Source organism: Quercus suber, unplaced genomic scaffold (assembly GCF_002906115.3).
Source record: "Quercus suber isolate HL8 unplaced genomic scaffold, Cork oak 2.0 scaffold_642, whole genome shotgun sequence".
NCBI lineage: Eukaryota > Viridiplantae > Streptophyta > Magnoliopsida > Fagales > Fagaceae > Quercus > Quercus suber.
Window position 1 is genome coordinate 327,953 of NW_027070083.1, and position 21,156 is coordinate 349,108.

Genomic DNA, 21,156 nt, shown 5'->3' on the forward strand with positions numbered 1-21,156 from the left:
TGCATTGGGCTTAGGTGGTCCAATAAAAAATGCCAACTAATTAAAAATAAATTATATTATATTATATTATAATCTTTTTGAGGTTTTGATGGATTTTGAGTTTGTGTGTGTGTGTGTGTGTTTTTAAAACTTTGTGTTTGGTATGTGTTCATTTTGACATTTTTATAAGCTTTTGTACCTTATAAACATTTGAACCAAAATGAAAACAAGAGTACAAGAGAAATCAAGCTAGTCTTAGAAAAACCACATTATCTTATCCCAAACTCAGCAATAAGTTACATTCTTGATTTGGAATTACTGATTGCTAGTGTTGTGGCTTCAATTCTAGTATAATTTTGGGGGCTAATAGTTGATTTGTGGAAATTGGTGTTGTTCTCTTATCAGAGAGTAGTGAAAACTATTTTGGATTCGAGAATTTGTTTTTGAGATGTTGATAAGTTATAGACAATTGACACACAAATTTTCACATAACAATCTAAGAATGGTAATGTTTGACACTCCCGAACATAACAGGTTTGATTAAAGATTTTCTATGAACAATACAAATCATAGTTTGAAGAAGGGGAACAAGTTTTATGGGTTAGTGTTTAGTTTAAAATTTAATAGGTTTCATACCAAAAGCCATCAAAGTGTCAATTAATTTGAACAACTCCATGTTGACTTGACCAATTCTATAAATTAATATCATTATTATCTAACAAAAATTAAATTCTAAAATATAATTAAGTATTAAAGATTTTAATGGTTTTTAATAAATTCTTCTTGAAATTCTAAATGCCTAACCCTTTCCCCAAAACAACCCAAAAAAAATATCTTTTCAATTTACTTTTCTAGTTTTATATTGAAATGGATCATATTAATCAATTAGCTTAATAAATGGTCTAATTAGATTTAAACAATGATTTAAATATCTTACTTCAAAACTACAAACACGACGACTAACATGAATTGCGAACCTTGCTAATCACAACTTACACAGAAATTTTTTTTTTTTTTAAGTAAAAAAGTGTATATGTATGTGAAGCTCTCTTCTTAAGACTTGAATTTCAGCCCTTCTCTCCACACTCAACATTTATCTTGTAGAGTAACCACGTAAAGAGTGACAAATTTGTATGAAGGTGTATCATAATGTTTTGGTGTAAAATGACAAGTGGGATATTTGGGTGCAGTGATTAATTGATTATGGAATAAGAACGATTGTAGAGTATCAATTCCAGTCCATCTCCCCTGTTTCTCCTGCTATTGTGGGGAAAGTGAGTCCGGATTGGAAAGCTCAGGGGGGTGGGGGGGAGAGTCAATATGAAGACAAGAGACATAGCAACACAGGTGGTGATGTAAGAAACAACTGGATCAGTAGTGAGCAATAGCATAAAATAACTCTTCAATTGAAGCAGTTGTCCTTCAGGCTATCCATGGGCCATTTCAACTACTTCAGAAATATTAGATTTACTTCAAACAACAAATCTGGGCAATTTTATCTAAAAGGAACAAAAAAAATGGAAGCTCAATTAAGTCGCAATGATAAGCAAAAGAAATTGTTCTTATTAATTCAAATTGATATTCCTATTTACTAATTACTAAAAAGGTATATAATACTAGCACTACATGAATTTCATTGTAAAAGGGAACTGCTAGTTCTATTCAGATTTTAACTTCATTAGTGCAATAAAATTATGTTGTGCGATACATCTAAGTACGCACATAAAAATCAGTAAAAAAGGCAGATTCGTCAGAAGTTATATCCTTTTATTGCTCTCCTACTTCCAGTCATCCACCCTTGTTTAATATTCAGTAAAGACTAGCTAACAAAAATTGTTATGGCAGATGCACCTCAAGAAGATTTTCAGTCTTCTCCAATCGCTTGACCAAACCAGCCTGGCGACATATCTGAGCAGCTATTTCATTGTGGGGAAGACCAGCAGCAGAGAAAAGCGGAATCTTTTGCCCTCTAGCAATGGAATTCATCACATCAATTGTAGAAATCCCTGTCTGTATCATCTCCTCAGGATAGGTTCTCTCACTAGGGTTGATAGAACTTCCTGAAAAAGACAAAGTGATAGATTGAAGGATATGCAAATAACTAACGAATAGAACAACATATAAATCATTCACTACAATAACTCACCAGATATATCCAAGTAAGCCTCTGGCAAAATAGGGGGACCATTATCGATTGGTTTCCCAGAACCATTAAATATGCGCCCAAGCATGTCCAATGAGACAGGAGTTTTCAAAACCTGCAAACATGTCCAGGGAGAAGAAAGGGGATCAAAAGAGTAGAACTGATTCTACTGAGAGAAACAGAACCCAAAAGTCAGAGAATCACAGGCTTGCAAAGAACAATAAAAAGCTCCATTCCATAATCATTGTTAACAAATTGCTTGGTTAAAATTCACCAAAAAAGTGGCTGCCAAGCAGAGATTCTTTATAGTAGGCTTTTTCTAAATGTTAGAAAGCCAAAATTGGGAGGAAACTCTTAATTGAAGAATAAAAAATTGATGCGACGCCTTATACAATAAGTGAAATCCTGTGTGCTACAACTATTTCCTCAATTTGCTTGAGGTTGATCACATTTACATACATTATGCTTGGCTGTATTTTTATCTCATTTAGTTTCAATCCCCAACTTTTAGGTGATTACACTGACCTACTTTATGTATTTACAGGATGCGGAAGATGACAATTTTGCCATTGTATTTGCTGCTATGGGTGTAAATATGGAGACTGCACAGTTTTTCAAACGCGATTTTGAGGAAAATGGCTCTATGGAGAGAGTGACCCTCTTTCTGAACCTGGTATATTTTGAAATCTGCATGTGGACCGTATTGTGACATATTTGTTTCTGTAATGAGGGAACTTGTCAATAATACCACTTCTGAATTGCATTCGTAAAATGTGTCCTCTGATATGCTCTTGTACAGGCAAATGACCCTACAATTGAACGTATTATCACTCCTCGTATTGCTCTAACTACTGCCGAATATTTGGCTTATGAATGCGGGAAGCATGTTCTTGTCATACTTACGGATATGAGTTCTTATGCTGATGCTCTTCGTGAGGTATTGTAAAAATTTTCAGTCTTTAATTTTCACTGAGGCTGTGCCATATGCTGTAATTTATTGGGGGAAAAAAAAAGTTAGGATGCATGAAGCCGCCTGTACATCCTTTAACATATTTTTGTGGTTCTGATGCTTAGAAATATTCAATATATTTGCAAATTTTACATGGCTTCCAACTGTATTTGAAAGTCAAGGCTTTGCTGTTTGTCCGAATTTTGAGTACTCTGTTAGAGCCTCAACTGATTTCTAAATTAATTTGCATGATGCAAACTACTGATTGCTAATGTGCAGGTGTCTGCTGCCCGTGAAGAGGTGCCAGGAAGGCGTGGGTATCCTGGGTATATGTATACTGATTTGGCAACAATTTATGAGCGTGCTGGAAGAATTGAAGGGCGGAAAGGCTCCATTACACAAATTCCAATTTTAACTATGCCTAATGATGGTAATGCATTGCTAAACCACATTCATAATCTCACCCATTCTTTGATCTTGTTTTAATGATCTTGAACATTGATTTAATTAAAAAAAAAACTTGAACATTGATTTCTTTGTTTGGCCAGATATTACGCATCCGACTCCAGATCTTACTGGATATATTACAGAGGGTCAGATATACATTGACAGGCAGTTGCAAAACAGACAGGTAAAGTTTTAAATGTTATTAGCATAGTGATTCAATGATGGGAATTAAATTTCAGATGGATGTGGGTTCTTATTATCAAAGTAATTTAAGGTCACCTGTGCATGATGTCAACAAGTAAAACAACATTTTTATAAGAATATCTAAATGTGTGTGTGTGAGATATAATAAACTAAATGCAACAAACTGTGTCATGGTTTGATGAATTTTTTATGTCAACAATAAGAATTTTGTCTTCAGTATTGTAGCATGGTTTTGACGAATTTTTTAGACTGACTGTGTTTAAAACAACTGGTTGATGATTGAAAACAGTGAATAAAGATTTGCTCTCATTCATTTTGATCTCAAATTTTAAAATAGTTCTTGATGCATTTAAAAGTTAGGTTCTTGTTCCACTCATTGACTGGTATGAGGTCTACGAATTTTATTGATTGGTTGTATGAGCTTTTAAATGATTCTGAAACTAAACATTGATCTGTTTTAATGGGGCAGATATATCCACCAATTAATGTTCTTCCGTCACTGTCTCGACTGATGAAGGTAAGGAATAATTTTTAAATCATTTGAACTTTGAATGCGCTATTGCTTTTACTGTAAAAGGGCAGCTGTATGCCTTGCCAAGAGTTCTACCAAACTGGTCCTGAGAGGGATGGCATCTCAGAATATATACAAATTATGGGTGGTACTCTAAAGTATTATTGATTATCTGCAGAGTGCCATTGGAGAGGGGATGACTCGCAGAGATCATTCTGACGTTTCCAACCAGGTCTGCTTGGGTAGTCTTTTTATAAATTTATTAATCTTCACTTGAAGCCATGTAACCTTCCTTTTCATGCCTCATTGCTTGACTTATTATTTTCAGCTATATGCAAACTATGCTATTGGGAAGGATGTCCAGGCCATGAAAGCAGTGGTTGGAGAAGAAGCACTTTCTTCTGAGGATTTGGTCTCTCACCTCTTCTCTTTCTCATAAAGATTTTTTGTTTCATTAATAAGTAAAACTATGAAATGGAAAGGAACAAAAAAAAAAACTAATGAGCATTTTTTGGGTCTTTATAAAACAGCTGTATTTGGAGTTCTTGGATAAATTTGAGAGAAAATTTGTGGCCCAAGGAGCTTATGACACTCGCAATGTCTTTCAGTCGCTAGATTTGGCATGGACACTCCTTCGCATTTTCCCACGTGAGCTTCTCCACCGTATACCTGCAAAGACCCTTGACCAGTTCTATAGCCGTGATGCAAACAATTGATCGAGGAAAGTTAGCTCATATCTCCTTTTCTCCTACTTAATTAGCGTTGCATGAGATCTGCAATTTGTTTCTTTATTTGCTTTTACTTCCTGGGTTGCGCATCTCTCTTATATATCAATAATGGTTGTGGTCTTTTTGAAGTCCTGCATCTTGAAAGCTGTTCGGCTAGTCAAAGTGATGAGTATTCTTCTAGGGAAGGCTTTTAGTTCTTGTAATCTCTGTGTTTTTTAAATTTTTTTGCGTTACCTTTTTATTAGTTTGTGTCACCCATCCATGGTTTGGGTGTTGCATTTCTCTCTCTTTTTTCCCCTGAAAAGTTGAGGAACTATCGGACATTTAGGAATGATGAAGTCTTGTTAGACATGCGCATTGTTCTATAATCATATTTAATTGTAAGTTTATCTTCATGGATTTTTTTACTCTTGAGATGATACACAATCTCAGTTTGATTTTTTCATAATGCAATAATGTCTATTCTCGTTCTGTAGTGGGCGTTCTACCATTTTGATATTACTAGGGGTTAGGAGAATGTAGTTAAGAAAATTAGTGATCTCTTAATTCTTGTTTTGCACTAGATCATTTATGTGAAAATACGCTAATTCTTTATTTCAATTTTCAATAAATCATGTAACTTTTCAAGATCAATATGCTAACCGGATGTCTTGGTTTGTGAACATTTCGAAGTCAATCTAAAGAAAATTGCATAATTTATATTCTTATCTAAACGTTTATTATATTGAAAATCCAAATTCCAATGTCAATATGCATGGCAATAATTTATAAAATTAAAAAAAAAATTGAATAAATTTAAAAAAAATAAGGAGGAAGCGGGTAACCCATGTGAGCATCACATCATCAAACATTGAAATTTAAGATGCCAAATTTTAATTCGAGAGAATAAAAAATGGTATTTGTAAAAATTTGGGGAATGGTTTTTCAATTTTTAAATTCAATTGTTACAAGTAAGGGGATGTGAATTCAAGGCTTGATCATGAGTTAGAAGACTCTTGATAGGGCCTGAAGTTTTTAAGGTCTAGCCTTTCTAAGATGGGGGATGGGTAGGATCCGTGAGAGTCTGATCTGAGTGGGTTAGGAACTTAGGTCATAGACTTTGCCAAATGGTAGCAAAATGGTGGGGGGAAGGACTCAAACTCTAAACTTTGCCCTAGTATTTTTGGATATGCTGATGGGTTGGGACCACTCAGCCCAATTGTTGATTTATCGTTCCAATCCAAACAACCTAAGTACCCTCTTTGTCCAAAGATTCTCCATTTCATAATATGAATTGTTCTTTTCTCTTTTCATTTATGTCGTTCTTTTTCATTTTTCTTTTTTCATACAAGTTCTTATTCACACTTCACATCCACAAGTCTGCTTCACATAGTTACTACGCATATGGGATGAGAGAAATCCGAGTGGCAGACCCAGCTCTGAAAACCCAATCAGTTCTTCTGCTTCATGGTCACATGGGCAGTAGCAGCAGAACAAGCACGATCACAGCCCATGTGAAGACTTCTGTTTCTCACAATGACTTGGTTGGGAGAGAGACTAAAATTTAGTTTAGAGGCTTTTGTGGGCCTGTGATTTTCAAGGCTGCTATATTTGAGAACTTTCAGGCTCAACCCAAAGGTGAGGTAGAACTTTTAGAAGCTTTGATCATAAGGGGGTAAGGTGTAGGACATTCATGCCATACCTTCAATCCCTGCAAATCCTACAACCACCACTCCTGCTAATGCATTATTCAAGTTTTGATTAATGTCCACAGTTAGCTAAGGCATGTGCTACAACATTGCCTTGCTTATTGGGGCTGGCTCTTGGCGATTATGGTCCGTTTTCTCTTTGTTAATGAATTTCTGCAACTTCCCTTGTCTAATGAGAGCTTCAATCTGGTGCTTTAGGTCGTAGCATTCGGCCGTGTCGTGGCCATGGTCTCGGTGGAAACGACAATACTTGTCTCGCGACCGTTTATAGGGGTGTAATCGGTTCGGTTCGGTCGGTTTTTTTAGTTTTGGCCGACCGAAACCGAAATTTTCGGTTTGTGAAATTATCAACCGAAACCGACCGAAATAATTGGAAATCAATCGGTTTCGGTGGTATTTCGGTTTCCGTCGGTTTCGGTCGGTTTTCGGTTAAGCACAATCACAAAAAGAAAATAACAACTAAACAAAAAATAACAACTCAACATCACATTTTTTCAATAAGAAAAAAACAACTCAACATCAGATTCACAAAAAAATAGCATTGATTCAAAACCCACAGAAAAAAATAGCATTGATTCAAAACCCAAAATACAAAAAAGAGAGGGTTATCAAGAAATTAAAAAGAGACTAGAGAAGGTCACCGTGAGAATGAAGAGATCAAGCCGCGTGGGGAGGCCGGCGTGTGAAGGCCGGCATGTGGAGGCGGCAGCAGAGGCGTGAGGGCGATGAGGGAGATGGAGGCGTGAGGGCGATGAGGGGGATGGAGGCGTGAGGGCGATGAGGGCGATGAGCAGATGAGGGAGATGGAGGCCGGCGTGAGGGAGATGAGGGAGATGGAGGCGTGAGGCGTGAGGCGTGAGGCATGAGGCGTGAGGAAGACGAGGGAGATGGAGGCGTGAGGAAGACGAGGGAGATGGAGGCGTGAGGCGTGAGGCGTGAGGGCGATGAGCCGATGAGGGAGATGGAGGCCGGTGAGGGAGATGGAGGGGTGAGGGAGATGAGGGAGATGGAGGATTTTATTTTCAGATGAGGGCGTGCGTGTAATGTAAGTGGGGTAGGTAGGGTAAGGGTTTTTATTTTCTTTATTTTCAATTAGTTTTTGTTAACTTAAGTAATTTAGTTAATTAGTTTAATTTTAGTTAATTAATCTAGATTATCTAATGGGCAGTGAGCAGTGGGCTTCTTTCTGGGCTTCTTTCAAAAAAAAAAAAAGGGGCAGTGGGCTTGAGTAATTTTGCAAGGCCAAGCCCACTTTTACACACCTGATATTATATATATTTAATATAAAATATAATATAATAATATATAATAATATATTTCGGTTCGGTTCGGTCGGTTCGGTGCATTCAAATCTGCCACCGAAAACCGAACCGAAATTTTCGGTTTTTTATGTAATAAAACCGAAACCGAACCGAACCGAAACCGAACCGAAATTTTTGCAACGGTTCGGTCGGTTTGAAGCGGTTTTTTCGGTTCGTCGGTTTTTTGCACACCCCTACCAAATTTTAATTCGAGAGAATAAAAAATGGAATTTGTAAAAATTTGGGGAATGGTTTTTTAATTTTTAAAGTCAATTGTTACAAGTAAGGGGATGTGAATTCAAGGCTTGATCATGAGTTAGAAGACTCTTGATAGGGCCTGAAGTTTTTAAGGTCTAGCCTTTCTAAGATGGGGGATGGGTAGGATCCGTGAGAGTCTGATCTGAGTGGGTTAGGAACTTAGGTCATAGACTTTGCCAAATGGTAGCAAAATGGTGGGGGGAAGGACTCAAACTCTAAACTTTGCCCTAGTATTTTTGGATATGCTGATGGGTTGGGACCACTCAGCCCAATTGTTGATTTATCGTTCCAATCCAAACAACCTAAGTACCCTCTTTGTCCAAAGATTCTCCATTTCATAATATGAATTGTTCTTTTCTCTTTTCATTTATGGCGTCCTTTTTCATTTTTCTTTTTTCATACAAGTTCTTATTCACACTTCACAGCCACAAGTCTGCTTCACATAGTTACTACGCATATGGGATGAGAGAAATCCGAGTGGCAGACCCAGCTCTGAAAACCCAATCAGTTCTTCTGCTTCATGGTCACATGGGCAGTAGCAGCAGAACAAGCACCATCACAGCCCATGTGAAGACTTCTGTTTCTCACAATGACTTGGTTGGGAGAGAGACTAAAATTTAGTTTAGAGGCTTTTGTGGGCCTGTGATTTTCAAGGCTGCTATATTTGAGAACTTTCAGGCTCAACCCAAAGGTGAGGTAGAACTTTTAGAAGCTTTGATCATAAGGGGGTAAGGTGTAGGACATTCATGCCATACCTTCAATCCCTGCAAATCCTACAACCACCACTCCTGCTAATGCATTATTCAAGTTTTGATTAATGTCCACAGTTAGCTAAGGCATGTGCTACAACATTGCCTTGCTTATAAATGTGAGAGAAGGAAAAACTTTGAAGAGAATTAACAAAGGACGTAGTGCCTTTACTAAATGACCAAAAGCAGAATGGTGGCATGTGCATCAAGTTGCTAAAATGAGAGAAAGTAGTTCCTTATTACCTTATATAAACAGATAAGCTAGCTAATACTTAACATTAGGGAGTTTGTCATGTACTAGGAGGTGTAGCAAGGAATGTTGCTGGATGCATATGGGCCTTTGAAACGGCAGATGAGATTAGGTTTTGCTTGGTTAGTTCTGCTCATAAAGGGTTTTGAGCTTCGCTGGAATGAAATGATTCCATATTGTTTTCCATAGTATTTATAGGCACCCAAATGGTAGTCGGAAATAGGAATTAACACAAGATAACTAACGTTGGCTAACATTGCCATTTCTTGTAATACCACAGGTTCTCATGATTTTTTGACATCATTGGTAATGGTCCATCCAAATGCTATGAGAAACAAAATAAATGTAGTTCACTTAAAAAAAAAAAAAAATTTGCTATGTTAAATGGAGCAGAACATTTGAACTCATTCTAAAGCCTATCCAAATGTTGTACTGATGAATTGGGATTAATAGAGATTTGTTAATTTGAAAGGGTAAATTACAATGACAGCACCTGTGCTTTGTCACTAGAGTAATATCCCTTATAATTTGGATTTGGACCATGACAGATGTAGTTAAGATATAAATAAAGAAACATACAATCAAGACAGACATAATGCTCAAACCAGTTTTTAAATGCGAATTTCTTCTGTGCAGATGATACAAGGTCAGTATAATCAGTTGCCATGGTTGTTTTCAGTCTATCAAAGTTGTAAACCATCAAAGTATATGGAATTTAAAATTACAAGCCAAACTAGTCAAGTGTAATGGATCTAATAGAAATTGCAACTTGAACACCATGGCATTTTTTTTCTCTTCTGACTTGCTATATTTGTTGTTAATGTCTCTGAATTGGTCCTTGATTCTCACCCATCATCCTGAGTTCGAATTCCTACTAGAAGTCCCCCTTGATACTTTATGAGTCATGGATCAAGGTTTATTTCCTAAGGCTGAATTCAAAGTCCCTATCCGGCTAAGATTTAACTACAAAATAGAAAAAATAGTCCTTGATTTTTTATTGATAGTCATGGAGCATGTATGATATTACAAAAACATTATTGAACAAAAGTAAATCTTATCACTCATAGATTATGTAAACATTTTGCGTACATGGGTGAAACGCTCTAAGCCTTTTAAGGAACTAGTAATAGTATTGTGCATTTCATATCACTTGTAGTGATTTTTTAATCATTTTTTTTTACATATTACTTGTAGTGACTTTTCCTTAGACGTGGTTCCTACATCTATGGAAAAGTCGAGTAACATATAGAAAAGCTATTGTGGAGCTTGGTCATCCTTTTTTCTTTACCTTCCTTTTTCACATAAAATCTTCTAGTTTTTTAGAGTGTATAAACTCTTTCACATATGCGACCCAGCTCCATATTGAAATCCATATTGAAATCAAAATCCAAGCAGTTTTATTATACGGTCACTCATCACGACAGCTCCATAACTCAGCAGCATAGCAGCTGAAATAAATTATAACTTATATTAATAGATAATTAATATATGCACCTTTAAAACTAAATTTTAATTCAACTTATCTACTTCAAATCTCAATAAAAAAAACAATTAATTTTCAAGTGTTTAACTAGGATGGATTCTTTGCTATAAAAAAATTGGACTTGATCAAGTTACTAGAAGATACCCTAAATGCACTTTTGGGGAACATTGTACAGGAAGAGGATAAAATACAACTAGTTGCCATAGCATGTGATATAAATTAGAAATTAAGAATGAAGTTATGTTTGTCAGTGGTAAGGTGCAAAAGGATGCCAGTCCTGCCCAAAATCCATTAGACTTCAATTGCTATCTGAAAGGGACACTAGTGCATCAAGAGATTCAAGTGCAACAAGAATGTGAATATGGGAAGGTCTTAATAGATCAAGGTGAATTGTCAACTATCAAGAGAGATGTACTTCCGTAATGTGATTTTGTTATCAATACTTTCATTATATTCTTAAAAACGAGAGAGAGAGAGAGAGAGAGAGAGAGAGAGAGAGAGAGAGAGAGAGATTGCTAATGTTTAGCATATCATAAACTAAAAAATAATTTGTAATAATATCATTAGTCAGTAAGCTTCTCTCATAATAACGCCCCCAAAAACAAAACTAATAAGAAACAAGAACGAAATACGAAAGCAAAATACTTTAACATAGATTATTAAATTTAGAATTAAAACCTCTACGGTCATGATATGATTTGAAACCCAAATGCCATCTATCATAAAAACTTCTAATAATTGCGTCTAGTATCTTTGCACTATATCCTGGATACCACATGTGCATGTATTAATCCGCGAGTTCATGGTTATAATGACCTATTATTCAAAACATCAAAAAATTTAGTGGTTATCAAACATGTATAATAATAGACAATTTAAAAAAAAAAAAGCAAGTTCATAGAAAAGAGAAAAGAGTTTACCTTTTGTAAAAAAAAATGATGATGAACACATCTAATATAATGAGACAATCCATTAGCATCGACATATTGATGATTAGCCCCACCCCCGCGGAGATAAACGCTATGGAGTGGAGCATAAGAAATTCTCATAATCTAGCGTTTGAATGGTCCATTCCTAGAAACCTGAAAAAATAATAACTTTTACATAAGAGACTAATAATAAATAGTTAAATAAAAACAATTATATCATTTACTAATCCCATTTCCAAATTACCCATATTGAGGGCGTTTGGACTCAGCGTTTGCTGAGTTCACGTTTTGCGTTTTGCAATTTTTTTTTTTTTCTCGGAAAGTGAACAGTAAAATTACATGATTTTACTGTACAGGAGACAAAAGCACTGTTCACGTACTAAAAAATATTTAAAATAGGTCCCACGGTACTATTTACACATTTAAAAATTATTTTGCTACAGTATTTTCAGTTTTCAGTTTTCAGTTTTCAGTTTTCAGTTTTCAGTTTCAGCAACAATAAGTTCAATCCAAACGGACCCATTATAAACATTATACTGTATCACAAATGGAGAAGAAGGTGGGTTTTGAGTGAAATTGTAGTCAAATTCGTTCAAGCGGCACAGGTCCGTAAAAAACGAAATATTAAGCAATTGATTATTGTCTTCCATTTTGTATTAGTGAGGTTAGTGAGTTTGCTAATTTGAGAATTTTAATATATATAGCAATACATTGAGGTTAGTGAGTTTGCTAATTTGAGAATTTTAATATATATAGCAATACATTTAATGACTACGTAAGAAAAGATTCATTATCCTCCTTATTCAATTAAAAGACAATCAAGGCATATTAAATAGAGCAAGAAGATAAGAGAATACAAGACATATGACATGAGATGCCAAATAAGACATTAGAGCATTCTCATCAAGGATCTCAAAAGATTTAGCATTTAACGTCTCAAAAATCTACTTTATTTATTTTAATATCTGACTTTACAATACATTCAACATCAAAAGTTTTTTAATTTTTACCATTTTGTTAAAATATTAATATTTTTATTCTCATCTCATCTTTTCTCCATATCCATTGCCCACACCCACCGCTACCAGCCACCACTGCCCACACTCACACCCACCGCCACCACCACCCAACCCCCAACCACCAATATCACAAACAAAAATAAACCCACAGTCACCACCAGCCAACCCAACCCACAACAAACCCAACCCAGCAAACCCCTAGTCACCACCACTACAAACCACACCCACCCACCATTAACCACCAAAAACCAAAACCCACTCACCCACCCACCTGCCACCACCTTAAACCCCAACCCAAAATCAACCCACCACCAACCATCACTGCCACAAACCATACCCACCCACAACTAAACAAAACAAAACCACAACCTAGCCACCACCTTCAACCTTCCTCCTCCAAATCACAAAACAACTACCATCACAAACACAAAAGCCAGCCATCACAAAATTTCAGCCACCACCAAATCCGATTCACCACCAAACTGTGACCCATTACCCATCGTGACCAGGCGACACACAGTCCAACGCACTGTGACTCACTCACGGGAAACCGGTGAGAGAGAGGGACGAGCAAGAGATATTAACCATGGACGAGAAAGATACGTGAAACTAGAGTCTAAATAGAGTCGAAATAAAAATATTAAAGTGTAGCAGTAGGAGAAGAAGAATGTTATAAATCGGAATTTTTACAGCACTCTTGAAAACTAAAGCCAAGCAGTTGATTTTGTGTAATCTTCCATCTTGATTCACACTGGCTAAAAATTCGTGAAAAACCTGAAAGCAAAAAAAAAAAAAAAAAAAAATATTTAACAATAGGAAGAAAAAAAAAGAATTAATTTTTTTTTTTTTTTTTTTTTCTTCCTTCTCTATCTCCCCTAATACGTGTTTCCTCTTCTGCGCATCTCTAACCTATATATATATAGGGTTGAAAATGGTTTGAGAAGGGTTTTGATGTCTTTTCATTGTTTGTGGTGTTATAAAGAATTTATTGTGTCATTGGGTTGGTACTTGGTAGCACTCCTTACCAGAGTTTTTTTTATTTTTTATTAATTTTGTTCTAATCCAACCAACGCAAGTACCATCTATGAATCATAATGGGAGCACTCTTATATGCAAGTTTATTACATTAGTCTTTTGTATAATTGTATAAAAATAAAAGTGTGTTTAGATACCGTTTATTTTGCTAAAAATTAAAAACTAAAAACACTATAGCAAAATAATTTTTAAATGTGTGAATAGTGCGTGAGACTTATTTTTAACGAAAGTTTTGTTAAAAAAAAGATTTGTGAGTTCTGTGAACAGTGCACAAAACTAACTGAAAAAGCCACTACAACCATAATACGGAACCCACTTATAGTAACAGTGTATACTGTATCTTTCTATCATATTTATATTATTTAATTGTTATTCTATATTTTTATATTAACTCACACATCAACGTAGCACACTAATTATTTGAGAAAATAATAAAATATAAATAACTGATAAATATTTTATTAAAATATATTATAGAATAAATAATTTGACGTGGGTGTTTTGAAAAAATAGTTGTGTAAAAAAAAATTCTTATCATAAAATATACCAAAATTTTTACACAAATAATGTAAATGCTAACGTGTGAGTGGTAAGCTTGGCGGATTGATTTGAGGAAAATTCTTGAATGAGACTAATCATGAATCGGTCTCATAAAATACTCCCTATTGGCTTGATGAGAGAGAAAAATGGTTTGGGAACGGTGTTAGCGTCTTTTCATAAAGGGTATTTAATTACGTCTTTGCCCCTAAAGACTTGAATGGTGAGTTGATTTGGTTCAAATCAACAACACTCTCACATTGTTGTTGGTGACAATTGGTTCGGTTCCCATGCAAAGAACAAACAGAAGTCCCACATGATGTACTCTCTCTACTTTGTAGATGTGACAACTGATTGAATTTTGCATGAAAATGATTTGTTCTTTTATCTTTCAATTTATCTCGTGCTTTTTTTTTTTCCTTCCTTTTCCATGTAAGTTCTTTTTCCTCTCAGACAAGGTCACATGGCTGAAGGAGCCTTATTCAATTTTCATAGACTAGACTAGAGAGTCTTTAATTTTCAAGCATTTTGACAGCACAAGCAGAACAACTGGGCATACATGTGATGTAATAACCCCAAAACAAAAAAATTAAAAGGAGTATTTAAGTAAATTTGTTTATGAGATCAATTTTATAATTAATATTATTAAGATGGTTTTTAGAAAACAAAGTTAAAGTTCTAATTATATATATTATCTCATTTGAGTCAGCGTATAATGCAAATTTTATGAGAGAAGAGACTATTTAAAATACTTAAATAGAGAAGATTTAGTTGCACAATTGAGGTAAGATTTTAAGCATCTATTTCTTGTCAAAGCTAAACTTTATTTGGAATTAAAGAGCTTTTTGTATGTGAATATTTTAGCCAACAGTGAAACTATTTAATTATTCAAGAGTTTTAATGCTGCAAATAAAGAAAAGTTTAGGTTTATTTTCGAGTGACTAGATATTATTGTAAATTTTTTTTATTCAATAATTTAGAACCGTTTAGTAATATTGTTCTAATAAAATTATTTATATCTTTTTAAAAATACGTATAAATAAAAAAAAATATAAAAAAAAATATAATATTATTTAAAAATTAAGAACGATAATTTAAGTACATTTACTAAACACCATCTTCATTTTTCTCTATGCTTTTTGTTGCTTTGAACGGAGATAGAATCTGCAGATTTTTTAGGCTTGGTGGGACAAATTTCTGCACAGCCCTATAATTGGAATAGTACCGATTTGATGCATTGATGTCTGACAAGTTAAAAAAAAGGTGGACCGTATAGAAGAAGATGCATCTAGTACGAATCTTCAGATATTATGCAGTAGTGCGGTCTTAAACTTCGCAGATTTCCATAGACTTGGGTTGTCGATTTACAATTTTTTTTAGAATTTTTTTTATGTGTGTTTTTAGAGTATATTAATTTTTATTTTAAAATATTTCTTTTTTGAGAATTAAAAAAATAATAACAATTTTTTTATTTTTAAAAAAATATTTTTAAAAATAAGAAACTTAATATGTGCCAGGACACACATTTAACGAAACCCTCTTTTCTATAGACCTTTCCAATCATATAAATTAGCTTTTGCATAAAAAAAAGAAAGAACTAATGACTGTCTCAAAAGGCACATGACTTAACTTGTACTTGGATTCTCATCATGTCAAAAAAGATGATAATGATAGTAGGTGGTAGAAAAAAAAAAGAAAAAGAAAAAGAAAAAAATAAAAACATATACCTGAAGAATAATTAAGTGTTGCTCTTCTTTCCTTTATGAATTCTATAAGTCTTATCATAAAGCATTATTAGGGGCAGAAAGTAAAAATATATTATATATGTTGAATATGTGGATTATGCGTTGAGATAATAGTGAAAAATTATGGTATATTTTTAGTAGTTTTTCTTTTACTCTATTATAAGTTTTTTTTTTTTTGAATTATTTGATTATTGAATATAGTGCTTAAAATTTATTTAGGTGATATCTAAGAATTTTAGAGAAAGTGTTAGAGAGAATTTTTTTGCGATGAGATAGCTGAAGTAAGTAATCCTATCCTAAACTCGCCACGTGGGTGAGTTGTGCATAAAGTAGTGGCACAAGAACCACTCTTTGTTTGGTTGTGTTGATATTTGATAACAACTAAACAATAGGGGTTGGCATGGTAGCAAAATTGTGGAGAAAAAGCGGAAGGCATACTAGCTTTAGAATTGTGAATGAGAATGAAGAGTAAAGCGTAAAGGTTTGTTTTAAGGATTTTGCCAATGTGTGTACTTAAAGCATACATTAAACTATTTATTTTTGAAAATATTTTTTCAAAAATTAAAAAAATTATCAACACTTTTTCAATTTCAGAAAAAGTATTTTCAAATATAAATAACTTAAGGACACACGTTAACCAAACCCTTGTTTTAAAATAAGTTAACATCTATGCCATTTTGGGGAGAAATGGGCATTGTCCATTGGATTAATTACAAGTCAAAATGGACAATTGGTGGGTTCAACTGATACTGGTGATTTTCTAAGGCCAAAGAAACAAAAAAGTTCAAAAGTATTTCACCCTTTTTGCGTTGTTATTCAATACTCAATAAAGTCAGTGTGTTTGTGTGTCTAATGAAGAAACAGGTCATAAGTACCGTATACTGGGTTCTACACAATTATATATTCACATAAATTAAGGCACACTAATTATATATCGTTAAACCTTTACTGGGTTCTGCAGAATTATTTTAAAGAAACTTTAAAAGTGACAATACTTTTATGAGTCACGGATGTGTTTAGTTGAAGACCCTGCCAGCTTAAAAAAAAAAGGGCATTCAGTGAGATGAAAACAAAGCTAACGGCTAGAAATTTAAAAATAAAATCTTCAAAGTTTCTTTAGTTCATCTATTGGCAAATGTTAACCAGCACGGGTGTGGTGCTGGTTAAGGGTGTACTTTTCATTCAAAAGGCTGTAAAAAGTTGTAAAAATGTGTAAAAAGTAGTATAAAATTGCAAAAAGTTACAATAGAGGACAAAACACGGTAATAAAAGAAGAAGTAAAAAAGGTTGCTCTTGTTCCAAAAGTTAAAAATCTTGTTAAAATGTCTGATTTTAGACCTATTATTCTATGAAATGTGATTTACAATATTATTGCAAAAGTGCTGGCTAACAGGTTAAAACAGGTTCTGTTCCAAATAATAGCTCCAACTCAAAGTGCTTTTGTTCCAGGAAGATTGATTACTGATAATGTTCTTGTGGCCTATGAAGCTTTACACACGATGCATGGCCGAAAAAAAGGGAAAACAAGGACATTGGCTTTGAAGCTGGATGTGAGCAAAGCATATGATAGGATGAAATAGAGTTTTTTAAAGTAGATTATGCTTAAATTGGGTTTTCCCCGTGCTTGGGTGGATAGGGTGATGAGCTGTGTTTCCTCTACCTCCTTTTCCATTTTGATTAATGGCAAACCCTTTGGAATGATTAATCCCACTAGAGGGCTTAGGCAAGGGGACCCTCTGTCACCTTATTTATTTCTTTTATGTGCAGAGGGTTTTACTTCTCTTTTGTAGAAAGTAGAATTGGAAGGTAACATCCACGGAGTCTTTATCTGTAGAAGCGCACCAAAAATCTCTTATCTTTTATTTGCTGATGATTCACTGTTATTCTACCAGGCTTCAGAAAGAGAGACACATAAAATCTTGGAGGTATTGAAATTATATGCAGAAGTATCGGGCCAGTGTCTAAATATGGAGAAGTCTTCTGTTTATTTTAGTACTAATACTTCACCACAGACAAGGGAGTCGATCAAGACAATGCTAGGGGTGAAGGAAGTGGAAAGATTTGAGTCCTACCTGGGTCTGCCAACATTGGTGAGATGAAGGAAATATCATACCTTTTCCTTTCTTAAAGATAGGGTATGGAAAAAGTTTCAAGGATGGAAAGGGAAGACTTTATCAAGAGTAGGTAAGGAAATTTTAATAAAGGTTGTGGCCCAATCGATCCCAACATATACTATGAGGGTTTTTCAATTACCTGTTAAGCTATGTGAAGAACTTCAATCAATGTGTGCTCAGTATTGGTGGGGGCAGATGAGAAATGAGAGGAAAATTCATTGGTTAAGTTGGGACAAATTATCGAGGCCAAAATCTGAAGGCGGAATGGGATTCAAAGACCTTCGGCATTTTAATCTAGCAATGCTCGCGAAATAAGGCTGGAGATTAATGCAAGATGAAGGGACGCTGCTTTTTAAGTGTCTAAAAGCTCGATACTTCCCTAGATGCCATTTTTTGGATGCTTGTGATTCACCTACCAACTCTTACACGTGGAAGAGCATCATGGCGGCCAAACCAATTCTGAAAAGAGGGGCATGTTGGAGGGTTGGCAATGGAGAGACTATAAGGATTCTCAAGGATGCTCGGCTGCCAAATTCACTTACTAAGACAATAATACACCCAGTCTAGAATATTGAGGAAGGTATGAAGGTGGCTGACCTGATTGACCCGACTTCTAGGTGGTGGGATAGGGATTTTATTATGCGAAGTTTCAACTGAGAAGAGGCTGAAGCCATTTTGCGTATACCCCTTAGCCACAGGTACACTTCGGACACTCTGTTTTGGCTAGCTGAAAAATCTGGTGAATATTCAGTGAGAACGGGGTACCATACGGCTTGTAGGTTGGTTGAGGAGCAAGATTGGGTTGAACGCTCTATGGGTGTTGTGGGAGTAGGTGTGTGGAGAAAGCTCTGGAAGTTACAGGTGCCAAATAAGATCTGGTTGGCGAGCCTGCTGCAATATATTGCCAACACGAGTAAACCTGTCAAAGAAATGGGTAATAGAGAATAACAGCTGTGTAGCGTGCAAGACTGAACCTGAAACGGGAGTTCATGTGTTATGGAATTGTGGACTGGCACAAGACATTTGGGCAGGTTGTATAGCACGTTTACAGAAGTGTCGGGGGGGATATGATGATATGATTCAACTTATGGAAGATTTAATCGTTAGGCTATCCATTTAGGAGCTTGAACTATTCCTTGTCCAAGCTTGGTTTATTTGGCATCAACGCAATGCTATGATCCATGGGAAGTCAATTCAGGCACCTGGAATTTTAAACAAGAGAGCTGAAGATTATATGGAAGAATATAGGCAAGCTAGAACCTGTTTGTCTTCTTACTCACCCATACCGAGCTCGATGGAGTCCTCCACCCTCATCTCGGTTTAAACTGAATTTCGATGCCGCAATCTTTAAGGAGATTGAAGCGTTTGGATTGGGAACTATTATTCGTAATGAAAATGGAGAGGTGATGGCAGCATTATCAGCTAAAGGTCCGCTAGTGAGAAGTAGTGAGGAAGCTGAAGTTCTAGCTTGTCGGCGAGCCGTTGAGTTCGCTATGGAGTGTGGCTTCTCGAAAATAGTGGTTGAGGGAGATAATCAGATGGTCATGTCAGCGCTTAAGTTGAGGAAATGGCTTTCGTCTGGGGTTGGCCATATAATATAGGATGTACTTTGTCTACTAAGCAAGTTTAGGTGGTCACAAGTGCACTGTATAAGAAGAAGCGCGATCAGCAGCCCATGCATTAGCTAGGTTTGCCAAGGATGTTGAACAGTTTTAGACCCCTTAAAACAACCAGATTGGTTAGCCTAGATTAATTAGCCAAGTTGTTACTTAGTCAAATTATGCAATTCTAGGTTAAAGCAATCAAATAATTATATCACAATAATAAAGCAGCGGAATAATAAAAGACACAATGATATGATCACCCAGGAAACCACACGGTAAAAACCTGGGGAGGATTTGACCTAGCTATCCTCAAGGTAAAAAACATATCCACTAGAAAGAATCGAAGTTCAAACAAAAGGACTACAACCTCCCTGCTCGACTTCCTAATGCTACCCACCAGTAGAACTTACTGACACGACCACGTGCAAGCTCCGAATCCACGGACTCCTTCTTTCTTGGATTCTTCAATCAGCTACAAGCACCCACGCTTGATTTTCTTTAAGCTTCAATGGTAGCAATCAAGTTGATCATCAAGATATTGATACTATCTCTAACTTGAAAACCCTAAACTTTGTGTAAAGGAAAGCTCCTCTAAATCTCACAAGAGATTTACACAAAACAGCAATGTATGAGCAACAATACAACTGGAGCAACCCTCAAAAACGTGGCTAGGGTTTAGTTTATATATCTAGGGTAAAAACATAAAACCCTAAATGTTTAATGAAGTAGGGCTGAGTTGGAAATTCTGCAGAATAATCAACCTGTGCGATTTTCGATTGATCGAGCCTATTCTTCGATCGATCGAGCCAGGCCGAAAGTCCCAAGTACTTCTGCAGCCACTCAACTTTACAAATAAACATACTTTGAGCAAGCCTAAACAAGACTAAACATATTGTTTTGATCATGGTTTGCCAACATTACACATTAGAGTTCTAAATACATAAAATCCTAAATCTTTAGAACCTAACAGATGTACCGAATGAACTTATCTGGCTAGAGGATTCCCCTCCTCCAGCGTTTGAAGCATTGTATTTTGACTTCAGCACTATTTAATGAAAGCTAAGGACGGTGTCCTCTTCAAAAAAAAAAAAAAGATACCTGTTAACATAACCATTTTTAATTTTTAATTTTATTTTTTGTAATGAAAAGAAATTTTCTTATATTAAAAAAAATTAATATAAGAAAATTTTAATTTTCTTTATCATTCAGATTGAAGAGAATTGGACATGGAGATCCACCTTTCTGTTCTAGCTTTAATTTGCGCATCTCTAGGTTTCAAAAAAAAAAAAGTGCATTTCTCAAAACCCAATTCTTTATTATTTACATTTTTTTTTTTTATCATTCAGTTTTTTTACCTTTTTTTTTCCATGTATTTATATATATATACACACACACACACATATATATATATATATATATATTGCTGAATAAATACTTTCTTGCTCAAAAAACTCAACTCGAAACAGGGGAGAAAAAAAAAGAT

At 35.2% G+C, this 21,156-nt stretch overlaps 2 protein-coding genes and 1 long non-coding RNA gene across 4 annotated transcripts; 1 reads left to right on the forward strand and 2 right to left on the reverse strand.

Annotated features, from left to right (window-relative positions):
• Positions 1 to 1,799: 1,799 nt before the first annotated feature.
• On the reverse strand, positions 1,800 to 2,583 carry LOC136064182 (V-type proton ATPase subunit B3-like). Its single transcript, XM_065765601.1, has 3 exons — positions 2,515 to 2,583; positions 2,126 to 2,288; positions 1,800 to 2,039 (listed from the first exon to the last, which is right to left on the reverse strand). The coding sequence occupies exons 1-3, from the start codon at positions 2,581 to 2,583 to the stop codon at positions 1,816 to 1,818; spliced, it is 456 nt and encodes a 151-aa protein (XP_065621673.1). The 3' UTR covers positions 1,800 to 1,815.
• A 43-nt stretch (positions 2,584 to 2,626) lies between these two features.
• LOC112028132 (V-type proton ATPase subunit B 2) lies at positions 2,627 to 5,432 on the forward strand. Its single transcript, XM_065765591.1, has 8 exons — positions 2,627 to 2,795; positions 2,922 to 3,059; positions 3,351 to 3,501; positions 3,620 to 3,702; positions 4,192 to 4,239; positions 4,412 to 4,465; positions 4,562 to 4,645; positions 4,764 to 5,432. Exons 1-8 carry the CDS (start codon positions 2,655 to 2,657, stop codon positions 4,947 to 4,949), a joined length of 885 nt encoding a protein of 294 aa, XP_065621663.1. The 5' UTR covers positions 2,627 to 2,654; the 3' UTR covers positions 4,950 to 5,432.
• A 4,818-nt stretch (positions 5,433 to 10,250) lies between these two features.
• LOC112028131 (uncharacterized) lies at positions 10,251 to 13,412 on the reverse strand. Of its 2 annotated transcripts, none has more exons than XR_010625859.1 (3): positions 13,329 to 13,412; positions 11,611 to 11,772; positions 10,251 to 10,655 (listed from the first exon to the last, which is right to left on the reverse strand). It is a non-coding gene; the product is annotated as an uncharacterized LOC112028131 (long non-coding RNA). The 2 variants fall into 2 exon arrangements; XR_010625858.1 differs by lacking the exon at positions 10,251 to 10,655 and adding an exon at positions 10,662 to 11,506.
• Between the last annotated feature and the right edge of the window lie 7,744 nt (positions 13,413 to 21,156).